At 40.4% G+C, this 12,641-nt stretch overlaps 1 protein-coding gene and 1 non-coding gene across 2 annotated transcripts in view; one reads left to right on the top strand and one right to left on the bottom strand.

Moving 5' to 3' along the window:
- The first annotated feature begins 725 nt into the window (after window positions 1–725).
- Window positions 726–807, top strand: trnas-aga. Its single transcript has one exon. It is a non-coding gene; the product is annotated as a tRNA-Ser (tRNA).
- Window positions 808–5,412: 4,605 nt separating this feature from the next.
- Window positions 5,413–12,641, bottom strand: part of grb2b (growth factor receptor-bound protein 2b) — a 35,317-nt gene continuing 28,088 nt past the window's right edge. Inside the window, exons 4-6 of the mRNA XM_038694392.1 lie at window positions 10,557–10,679; window positions 9,718–9,886; window positions 5,413–7,521 (exon numbers count right to left, since the gene is read on the bottom strand). Of these exons, the coding sequence (XP_038550320.1) occupies window positions 7,336–7,521; window positions 9,718–9,886; window positions 10,557–10,679 (478 nt within the window). The 3' untranslated portion in view covers window positions 5,413–7,335. The remainder of the gene's footprint in view (window positions 7,522–9,717; window positions 9,887–10,556; window positions 10,680–12,641) is intronic.

Here is a 12,641-nt window from a genome sequence, read left to right as displayed (position 1 = left end):
TGAGCGAAATGACTATTGACTGTGTGACTATTAATTAATTTCATATTTTACTTGGGCAGTTGTTTTCTTAAATAAGTAAAGTGTTCGCTTTCAGTTTTAATGAGCATTGGGCGGGAAACCTGGTCGCTGCTGCACCACACCAAGATGGGAGCCAACAACAGAGTAATGCAGTTTATGTAATGCAAACAAGATAATAAAACATTGAGTCTGTCTACTGTCCTGCACATGTCAAGATTACCCACTCAGCTGCTCACATCACACAGACTAGCAGGTGGGAGAGGTTGTAATAAAAGTAAAATGTTAGGGATATTTCTGGAGATTGTCGTTTCAGATGCAACATAACAAGTTAAGCTATAACTAGCAATGCATCAGAAGTCATGTTTTGCATGTAAAAGATTCTGCAAAGTAGCAGCTGTCAAATGCAAACAAGGCTGCCGTGTTTGGTGCAGGCTATTATATGGTGTAAATATCCATTTAGACCGAATTAATACAAGAGGGTTCATGCAATAACCATTAAAATTAATCAGCAACAGTATTTATTTGATACAATAATAAAGATATGGATAACTTGTAAATTCAGGTTAATTAATTTCTAGCTTCCCCTCCCCATCAGCTGCCAGTCCTTGATTATTTTACTGACCGGTTAGATGACACTGACACAGCTACACGTTTGAACGGTTGAATTGTATGTGAGTATAAATTATTTCTGAGAAAACTATGTGTAAGTTGTCGTGGCCGAGTGGTTAAGGCGATGGACTAGAAATCCATTGGGGTCTCCCCGCGCAGGTTCGAATCCTGCCGACAACGTCTCTATATTATTTTTACTCAGATAATGTCTTTGAACCATATTATTGTACATATCATCACCATACAAATCAATGACATCGGTGGGCGACATGTTGTGTTCAGGCTAACAAAGCAACACTGGATAAGCTCGATCACTGGACTCACCACTAAAATGGTTTAAAGTAATGAAACAGCGCCCCCTACTGCTCGGCATTGCGAAGTAGTCCAAATCTAAAACTCAGATATTTAACTGAGTGAAGACGAAGCTTTACTAATTCAACAAGACAAAGACAAATAGATAAATAGCTGGCTATATGACTAATTTATAGACTTATAGTGTCACGATTGGGTAAATATGATAGATTTAATTGATTTCTAGAAGTATATCATGTATTGTAAAATCTACGTGGCTTTGCTGCAAAAAGTTTGTAAAGAACTATCTGAAGTCATTCCTCTCCACCACTGAATTGTAATGTGCAAGGGCGTCACTTTGTGTTGAAAAGTGGTGGGGACACAGGGGCTCAGATTAGGGGAGTGATGATACACGTGGGTCACAGACATGGCGATGCACAAGAACAAGACAAGAAGATTTTTAACACTATTTTGAAGAAACATGAAATACTGAAATATATGAGCGGGGTCTGGTTGTCCTCCCCCAGAAAAATTGGAGCATTGAACACTTAATTTCCTGCATTCTGGAGACATTTTATGCTCCAATTTAAGGTGGAAATATCTATATTTATATAGGAAAAGGAAATAAAGGAAACAAAACAAAAACTTCAGCTGGCAGGTGACCATATATAACCATATAATGCGGTAATCAGTTGCAATTTTTGGAAAATGCACATTGGTGTCCTCTATATTTAAACTGCATGGCATGTTTTCTTATTGTGCAAATAAACCTTTGTCAAAGCATTTTCATTTGTTATCTGACATTACTTGGTGCAAGCAATTTTTCAGAACATTTTTGCAAATGCTTTCAAAAAGTAATGGGGACGAAATCAGCCATTTCAAAATGTGGTGGGGACATGTCCTCAGCGTCTCCAGTGTAAATGACACCTATGGTCATGTGGTGTTTGCCCACATGTTCGGTCTCTCATTCAGCATGTTCATCTGTGATCATTATAATTAAAAACAGAAAGTTGAAGTCCTCTATATGTTTTTCTAGGTAGTATGGTGATCAGCCAGCAGGTGGCAGTAAAATGCCATACATGACTGAATAAAAAGTGTGCACCATCTCAGTATACCAAGTCAGCTTTCTTGGTGAAAAAAAGTTTCTACATTTGTCAGCCGCAGTGTTTTAATGCTACAGAGTGGAATGACTTAACAGGATGAGCTCTCCTCCCACACGTCACCTCTCAGTGCCGTGTACCTGTCTGAACGTTAGGTATTTACGAGACATTTGGCAGCAGGAATAAGAGATGGGCAGGGTTACAAAGAACTAAGTGTTTCCAGTACAAAGGCTATTTGCATGATGAGTGGTTAAATGTAATGATGGAATATGAGGGATCATTCTTGAGGCTTGGGAGAGTTTAGGCCTTGAATGCAACGTTTGAATTGCAAATTGCCACCTAATGTGACCCTAAAAGCACCCACAAAACAGCCACAAAGGTCAAAATTGGAGCAGCAGTGCGTCAAAGTGTGTTTGAGCTCAACTCATCTACCTGTGTTTGCCAGTGGGAGTGGGGTGGAAAGTCTTCACATTTGCATGTCAGATAAATGAATGTGCTCATGCAGTTTAAAAAGTGATCTGATAACTGTATCACGTATCAAACACCTACACAGGAACACAGATTCTTTTCATGGGTTCGTAATTCCATATATTACATAAGGGGTTGAGGGTTAAATTTCACCTCAGTGGAGGACTGCTGCCCACTCAGGCGACATCATTAACAACAGTAAACAAGAGAAAGCAGAGGGATGCAGTCAGAGGCCGGTGTATAAAAATTTGGTTTGATTGATGCACAGTTTTAAAGAAGGTAGGCATTTGTTAAATTAGTAAAAATGTGTAGACTCACATTTTTCACACTCAAAGAGACACAAAGTGACTACAAATGTATCTCTTTCTATTTGTTTCATGTCTCTTTGTAGTAATTTGCGTCTTTTTGTAGATGTTCTGCCGTTTTGTATCTTTTTGTAGTTGTTTTGCATCTTTCTGTAGCTGTTTTGCCTCTTTGTAGTCGTTATGTGTTTTTTGTAGTTGTTTTGCGTCTCTGATGTTGTTTTGCATCCCTTTGTAGTAATTGTGTATCTTTTTGTAGTTGTTTTGCTTCTCTTTGATATTGTTTTGTGTCGTTTTGTAGTTGTTTGATTGACATGATCAAACTTTCACTTCATACAGTTGGTTTGGTCCAGGGTCCCCTGGGCTTGTACCTGGTAGGCATGTTCAGTAAACTATCCGTGATACTAACAAGCAAACTACCTATTACCTTCAGTGGGGCTGTTTCCAGGGGCAGGGCTAGGGGGTTAGCCAGGGGTGGAATCTGATTTGCCTGAGCTGGCCTGGAAACAGTCATTGGTCTTTGTTGTCAGAGATAATGTCCCATGATGTACAGCAAACAGGGTTTTTTATTGCAGTGCCTACATCCTTCTGCAAATGCATTTTCCCAAACATGGTTTATTTATTACACCTACCAAATCCAGTCAAACAGTATCTCATTTTAAATGTGATGCTGAGGGACTGGCACAAACAGGTCCACAGTTCACACGCTGATAAAAATCTTCTCAACTCTGCACGACATGTCCTCCTCACTTGCAAATGATCTTAAAATGTCCAAACACAGTGGAGAGCAGCGGGCTTTTAATGCTGGCACAGCTGTTATCGAGCAGCACCATATGACAAACGGTCCCTGGGGCAGAGTTCATGCTTAGACCTCACACGTTAGAAAAGCCTCTCACAATGACGAGACTTTATATTGTGTATAGTTTTATATACGTATATATATATATGGTGTCCATCAGAAATGTCTTATTCTCATTTAATTTGAATAACTGCCAGTGCCACCAGTGGTCAATGAAGACTGCAGAACAAACATGACTGGTAAATGTCATGAAGGTAAAAAGAAGAACTGGAGCAGCCGGATATCTTTCAAAACTAGAAGCACTGATGTAACAGCGTCTGCTTAAGGCAGTCGGAGACAGAAATGAAGGCTGAGAGGCGCCAGACTGAAGAGAAGAGTGAAAGTGGTACTGGGAGTGCTAAAAGTCAAAATATGGAGCAGACAGTGCACCAGACCGTGGCTAATGTGATGTTATAAAGATCTCACTTGGCTGCAGCAGAGTGCTGCATGCAGAGCACCCTGGGCTTCCCTTCAAGAAATGAAATCATCAGCTTCCTCTTCACTGCGTATTCAGATTAACTGACACATTCAGATCATCTGCACTCCAAGAAAAAGACAGACACTTCGGACGCCTTTCATAATGAAATGTGTTGAGATGGTGTTTAACTAAACCCACTGACACTGTGTCTGGAGGGATAGCCTTTTGGTCGAACATGCTAATCCTGTAGTATGCATTTTCAAATTATGGATCATATACATAGATGATTTAATACACCACCAGCATAACACAGGCAATATCATTTAAATGTGTGCAGATGGGCAAGATCATCTAAAGGTTAAGATGTCAAAAAGGACTAATCTCTTTTATGACTGTGGATGCAGTTGCATGTTTTAGCCTCTTTATTACAAGTCAAATAAGCATGCTGTACTGTTTTGACTGTATTTTTTCCTGTTTCAGCAAGGAATATAAATAAATAAAACTGCATTCTTCACAGTGATAATCATTATGGTTGGGTGTTATGCAAAGCTAAAGCAGGGATTTATCTGAAAAGATGTTCTTTTTGTTTTCAGGTTTGAGGTAATGAATGCAGCTCTCAAATCCAGCTTTTCTGAGGTGCCCACAAACACAGGACAACCATCCACAGATGAAAAACAATTTGTTTTTTCAACTGCGTTAACAAGCAAATATAGTTCTGCCAAAAATCAAAAAAGCTCGCCTGATACTCAGTTGTGACGGATTACTCATAACAAGCAAGCTCCAAGTCTGCAAGCTGATTATCATACTGCACCGATGTGTCTGGAAACCACTGCTTCACACGTTTTTCCTCTTACAAATGAAAAGGTTGAGGTCATAAGCAACACAACGCTGCCTTGCCTTCATGCAGGGGTTTCACTCTTAGCTTACGTTAGCTCATATTAAATGCACATATTGAGGTTTAAAAGACAAAACTGAGGCTGTTGGCTGACAATGATACTATTACAGCACATCAGACATAAGTAAGATAAAAACACAACATAGTAATTAGAAATTATCTCGCTTTTAGTACCCTCGATTCAGAGTTCAGAGAACAGTTTACTCCCTTTCGTGTTAAGATACTGAATGAACTCCTCGTATTCCCAAAATGTCAAACTTCTCCTTTAAATGTAAAATTTAAAATACACACATACTAAGAAACCAGCTGTTAAAGATGGCAAAGCCTGGCACACGTACAAGTCTATGCGTTTTGTCTCTTCTAAAATATACACCACAAGAAAAAAAACAGTTTTTTTTAATAATTGCATTTTATTAAAAAAAAAAAAAAACAACAACAAAAAAAACCAAAAAACGAATGCAAATAAAAAAAGAGCAAAAACAAAACAGTATCATTAGGTAAGACAAGGCGAGAGACACTTAAATAAGAAGAGTTCCATGTTGGTGAGGATAAAGGTGGAGGCGGGGTGATGTGGAGGGTGGGGGTTCATTGTTGGATGGGACAGGTAGAGTTATGTACACTGTTTCTCACTGCAGGACTGGCAGGCCCCATATAGGGAGGGGGCTCAAAGTAGCAGGTCGGAGACACTGAAACACCAGAGAGAAAGGCACTATCCAGAGAGAACAAGAAAACAGAAACCAATAACACAAACACACACACAAATACACACGCACAGGACCAGGCCAGAAATCAAAATGTTTGACAAAAAAAGTGCTTGACCAGACGCCACATTGGGGAAAAAAAAACAAAAAAGGACAAAAAAAACAACTTACATCATTTACGCTGATCTCTCTCTCTTTTAGCATAAAAGACAATCTCTCAGTTTTCTGAACTGGTTATCTGTGCCAGCTGCAGATCTGCACTGGTGATTACACAATGTGATTATCCAAACTCTGCCTCCTTGCTACGTGCAGGTATAACAAAGGAGGAGAGCGTCTGCGTATGCATGCATGTAATGAGTGTTTATGTGAATATGCATGTTCACTGCCTGTACATAATCCTCCATACATCGTTCTCTTTATGAATGAAAACATCACTATTTCAGCATGTCTTTAAAATCCCTTGCATGGTTGTGTAGTTCAGATCTCCGACCTTGCTTCCCTCATGTTAATATCAATGGACTCAGTCAGCTACATTCACTGCCCAAGTAAAATGGCTGCAATAAATACATTGGCTTTGAAAAGGTGGCTGACCTTTACAACTGGGCTTCGTAATACAACAGCTCTTGCAGCATTCATGGCTCTACTTGCTGGTCAGCGTTAGCTTCCTGATTTGTTTCTTCACAGAGAGCTAACTTTACTTTCTTTGCATTATAGGCAAGACAAACCTATTCGAATCAAATTCATGCCCCCTTAAATATCATGCTGTATTATCCGGGAGAGCCCTCAGACAGATTCAGAAAAACAAAACAAACAAAAAAAAATTGCCTGACAATTCAGCACATTCTAGAGCTACTAGGTCTTATCCAGACTAACAAAAGATTGAACATAATTTACAAATGGAAAAAAATACAATTTGTGATGAGAGGTAAAACAGACAAAAACACATACAAATATATAATATATTCTTAAAAAATGGATTCTCTCTATAGTTGATTTATTTATACAGCCGATGGCTGATGTACAATGCTCACGTGCCAATGATCTCAGACATGGAAACTTGCTGTACTGTAGATTGCATTTTTTTTTCTCTCTAGCTCGTCTTTTTTGTACATTTTTAAAACCATTTCTTCTTTTTTATTATTATTTAAAAAATTTTTTTAAACAGAGTTAGGATTTATCGGTAGGCATTTCATTTAGGTGATTAAAACAACATGCGGCACAGAAAAACAAAACAAAAAACAGAGGAAAGGCAGAATGTTAAGAAGTTAAGGGGAAGACAGAAGCAGCTGTGCGAGCGGTAGAATCATTTGGTTATCTTCACGGTTGGTGCACTATTCTTTAGTTTCTCTGCGTTTAGATTTCCCTCAAAGACGGTTCAATCCTCATCGAGGCGTTCACTAAGGAGGTGAACATTCTCAGCACAAGAAAAAGTTTTTTTTCCAGATTTTGCTCCGCTGCCACCCACACAGCGACGCCTACGAAAGCACTACTCCTGTTTTAAACTCACTCTCTCTCTTTCGGTTGTATGCGCTCTTCCTGTCTGCTCCTGTTATCGTGGGATGGTGAAGAGGGGTGGAGGGGTGGTTGGTGGTTGGATGGGGGGGCTGATGAGATCAACGATGATGATGGTGGTGGTGGTGGTGGTGGTGTTGATGGTTGCTGTTGTGGTGGCTGCTGTTTACATGATCTGACTGTTTACATGTTCCGATTGACAGGCGTGACGTAGTTGCGAGGGAACATGCCCGTTTGGCCGTGACAGCCTCCTTTCCACCAGTTGGGGTCAGAGTTGTCCAGGACTTGGATGAAGTCGCCGCGTCGGAAACCCAGCTCGCCTTCCTCCTGGGGGTCGAAGTCAAAGAGCGCCTGCACGTATGTGGGATGCTGTGCAATCAGAAGAAGGAAACGGGTTGGCAAAGGTGTGAAATGATGATTAAAAAACACTGAAACATTCACTGTGATTTCTGAGTTAGCAGCGTTCTTGGTCTCAGTAACCTTAGGTAGGGCATTTAAGAAGAGTACTGTAAAACTTCATTTAAAAGCCTGCCCCTTCTACTGGCCTGGTGTGGCTACACGTTTTGACAAATAAACGCTGGTATCGATTAGACGCCTGGTCTTGTTTTTATAGAAGTTCTTTGGATTTTTAAAACCTCAGAAAACCCACAGTGTCGCTCTCTTGAGCTACTTCTAACCTGCTTAGATCACACATACAAATATAAAATTTAAAACTTTTAGCAATACTCAATTTTCCACAGTTCAATTGTTAAGTTTATTTTACGGAAACAATTTACATTTACTGGTATAGTAAACAAGAGAGACAAAAAAAGCTACATTTTTATAAAAAGTAAAATTCATACAGGTTAAAATAAACAATTTCATATTTGCCCATTTCCCCATCTTTGCTGAGCAAGGGTTCTGTGTGAAAGGGATTTATTATACAGACCTGTCCCAAATATAGGCAGGGTGAGTTCAGTGACTGAAGCAAATAAAAGCCCGCGCTATTAATCAAAGTTTTACGGTACGGCCAACTTTCATGTCATCACAAGATGTCCATTCCTTGATTGCAATTAATAAGTTGTAAGACAAAAAAACCTGCCGCCAAATATCTAAATCATGAGGATAAATGTTTTTTCAGTGGCTGCTCTCAAATCGTGAACATCCTCAACCTACAGGAATAAACAATAGTGCTGCACCCTGATACACTATATAATTATAACTAGAGGAGATAACACAACGCGGCGCCATCTCTCTCTCTCTCTCTCTCTCTCTCTCACACAGGCTGCCTCTCTTTTCCCCCCTCCCACTTATCTGTATATCACTGTCTCTTTCCCTCTAACTGTCTCCATCTCTTTATTTTTCTGTGTGGTTTTGGTCACACTTCCTCTCTTCTTTCCCCTGCAGCTGTCCCTCAGGCCTGCAGGCTACCCGCTTCACTCTAGCTAACTTCCTCCTCCCGCCGCTGTCCAGACTCACCCAAACAACCACACATATTTGAATGAACATGTTCATCTGCATGTTTCTAACTGATAAGCTATTATATGTTTGTTTTTATAGGTTACACAAATAGCTCTTTAGCTAAGACTGGCTGTTGCCGTCTTTACTCACGGTGCACTAATTTAGAAGTGCAACACCTACGTCAGGTTTCACTTTCCGGCTAACTTAAAAACTAAGCTGCTGTGGTCAGTCAGCCAGAGGATTTCTACTGGTGAGATTAATGAAAAAGATATTACCACAATCCTCAGCCTACTGGCCAACAGTGTTAGCGTGAACCCATAGAAAATAACATTGTGGGTTTGCATCACAGTCACTCAGACACGCAAGAGGAATGTGTTGTTTGCGGTTGTGTCTGTTGTGTTGTGACAGCACAGCTAAGTGCGGTGCAGCATTTTCAATAATTTTTCTCCAGAGTGAACCATCCGATTAAACAGGGGTGCATATATAATACAATTTTGTATATTCAAATGAATTCTCAGCAAAACACAGATGTTTTTACGCATCATCTACTGCCAAACCCTTTAACCCACAATATCACGGCAGGAATGTAATCTACATCTTTAAGTCAGTCACTCATGTCTGTGAGATGTAACATGTTGAGAGACAGTGTTGCGTATGTAAATTACTTTGCTGTAATTTGTAGAAAACACAACCGGATGTTACTTAATGATGTCTAATTGGGCAAATATCTACATGTTTCATTTTGAAAATGTAGAGGGGGATTTTCATCCGTTTCTCCCTCAGCATAATTCAGTTTTACTAACTTACTTTTCTTGAACACAATCAGAAATCAGAGTTACTAATGACACTTTTCAGAGACTAGACATTTCTGCAAACATCATTGCTTCAGTTTGTCCAAATGTGGCTGTGCTGACGACAAAAATGCTCGTTCTGGTTCTGCAGCGTTAAGAACTTTCAGATAAGTGATCTAGATTTGAAGGAGGGGCAAATATCTATATGAGCATGTTTGATACTAGTACGTTTGAAAGGTACATTCAATTACATCCTCCTGTAAGAAATGTTAAAAAGAGACCATGTTGCAACACACTGCTACTCTTCGTCACAGTTAAGGATCTCAGTTCTTACCTGGGGGACCTGCTCTATGTCTCGCAGAAAGATCTGCTGATTGCGAGAGACTGAGGTGGAGCGGTGGTAGTCTACCAGCTCGTTGAGGGAATTAAACTTCACCACCCATAGGAAATACTTTCCAGCCCCATCACGAAGAACCTTGAAGTGCTGGACGTCATTTCCAAACCTGCACAAGGTCACAAGGAGGACAACTATGAGGAGGGGGATCTTCAGCAATACTTAAATGCACAAAAAGATTCTGACAGCATCTAAAGTTGTTTTTGAAGGCAAAGCACAGACTTAAATGAATATAGAGGAACTCTAAGACTCACTCAGACATTAACCTCGCTTATCAAATACATAGGGCGTGTCTGCGACAGGCTGGTAAGTGTTAGTCAAATGAGTCAGTCACGCCAGTAACCGACTGACATTCAATACAGGCTGACTAAGCAGAATCAGGACAGTCCAGACGGTAAGTTAGATCCATATCTTAGTATCAACTTTACATGTAACCTGCTGTGAACTGATCTGAACTGTGTGCTTTGGGAAAATCAGAACAGAGAGAGAGACAGATAAGAGGAAATGAGCTCTGTACGTGTCAGCTAAAACAGCAAGTACTCCTGATATCCAACACACATTACAAAGGATAATAAACACTCATTTCACCAGAGGGCAGCACTGAGACTTCACAAGAATGAGGAAGAGGTTGTCCTGATTACTCACTCAGAAGTATGAAAATTTATGAACCTGATCAGTTGTGGAGAAACTGCACACTGATGTAAAGATAATGGTAAACTGTATTTAAAGAGAACAGCGTGAATGTGAATCATGTGGCACACTGGTGCAGTGCTACTTACTTCACGGAGAGGGAGAAGTCTCCTGGCGCACTCTCGCTCTCTCGGATGAGGAAGGCCCCGTCGTGCCTCTGTTTGTTTAGCATCTCCTCTGCTTTGGCCCGGGGAATCTTCCCGAAGAACCACCTGGAGAAAACAGGTACAAGTGAGCATCGACTAGGCAGACCCAAAGCCTCCCTTTCTTCTTGCATAAACTGGATCTGTGTAGAGCAAGTGGTGGGGTACACCTTTGACAGTGTCTGTGTATCACAGAGCTAATGCACATAAATATTCCAATTCACATCAATGAGAAAGTTAAAGTTTCTATGAAGCAAAACTTCAGGTCTGTGGACTCCTACAAACATCACACCTCCTGCTGGCTGACAAGTTTGAACTGCAGACACAACATTGTGGAGACTGTGCCAACAACTGATGCACCAAGCTGCCCAGTGGTGACAGTACACATAAATACATGTAACTCAAAATTTACTCTAAGTGGCCTACAGGCCATACAGAGAGAGAGCCCTCTACTACTCAAGAGAAACAATTCTGTACCAGGAAGTTAGGAAAAAGTTACACAAGCAGTGGCCAGTTCTGTGAAGGTGCATTCACTGTCCACCCATTTACCAGGAAGTCGATTAGTCATTATCCAACTATAGCAGCAAAGACAAAACAAAGAACACACATTTTGTGTGATCGCAAACATCTGTGTTTCAAAGTCTCTAAATGGAGAAGCAGTGAAAATGACAGATTTTATTTGAGATTTAAAGTCAGCAAGTTATCAATCAACTTGTGACATACATTTATTTTTAGTTGGGCATTTGCAACTAATACATCACTGTGAGAAAGCCCTGACAGAGGAATTAAGTGAGAGCGACAAAGATGGATAGAGAGAGGGAGAGACAAATGCGAGGGGCAAAGCGAGTGAGAGCTCTTTACTTGTGTAAATAATTAAAAAGTACAGTCAGCCCAAAGATGACATCTTGGCGCCTTTACACGGAGGTGAAAATCAATAATGAAATGGCCAACTCTTGATCCGCTTTGTATCTGTGCGTGGCAGCCGGGCAAGCCTGCACACAGAGTCTCTTTCCCTGTTTGATAAAAGTGATAGCAGAGCAATTAGCGGAGCCAAGGAAACAACGGGAGGACAACGACCGGCAGTACTATCAGCAACCTACACCTCCGCCCCTGTGAGGGCTCGAAAGCATTCATGCTGCTCTACCTCTCAGACCATCTGACAAACTTAAGCATTAGCTACATAAACACAATTACTGTTGGGCAGGGGAAAGGATCTGCGTACAAACAGAAAGGACTCTGACTTAAAGCACACTATTGTGTGCTCTGCTGTGTAGCACAGCTGTGTGTGCATGTTTCTGCGGGTGCCTGGTGCTTTCCGATGGCACTTAGCTGTTACCACAAGGACAGACAAAGGCAGCCACTTTATTTGCCCCGTCACCACCGTTGCTGTACTGGCACCTAACGAGGATTTTTGTATCAGTTACTTCCATTAGTCGATGAATCTAATGACTAATTTCTTCATTATTCTAAATATTTTTGTTATTCCTCTATTAATTTATCCAAAAGAAATATCAAAAACACATCTCATCATCCTAAAAAAGAGACATATGCACATTAGAATAGTGATAAATAAAAATATTCGTCATTAGACACGTCACTGCTGTGTCATGATAATAATAGTCCGATCAGAAAAATACTGGACATGCAATTCAAAAGGATCACTGTGACATGCAGATTAATTTAATCACCGTGCGGCAACCCTTCCCCTGAACTGTATTACTTTTGAAAGTATTACTTGACTTGGTCATGACATGGATTTATTTGCAGTATGATTATCACTGGCAAATGCATTTTTGCTTTAATGTGGGGCAAAGAAAATAACAGAAACGATTAGTGTAAGCCATTTTCTCACTCATACATGGCCGTTAAAGTAAACAGGAAATGTAAAACGTCCGTCCGTTAGAGGACACATGATGTAATGTTACGTTACCATGACAGCAGCAATGCAGAAATTACTGTTATCCCGGGGGCGATGAAGAAGCATTCAGAAAATCAATTGTGATTACTTCTAACAGAAACACCTTCCTCGTG

The sequence above is a fragment of the Micropterus salmoides genome, unplaced genomic scaffold, assembly GCF_014851395.1.
Source record: "Micropterus salmoides isolate LMB-PRFRI ecotype aquatic unplaced genomic scaffold, ASM1485139v1 Ms_hic_scaffold_10, whole genome shotgun sequence".
Classification (NCBI taxonomy): domain Eukaryota; kingdom Metazoa; phylum Chordata; class Actinopteri; order Centrarchiformes; family Centrarchidae; genus Micropterus; species Micropterus salmoides.
The sequence above is the reverse complement of the archived record's forward strand: the minus strand, read 5'-3'. Positions and strand labels throughout refer to the sequence as shown.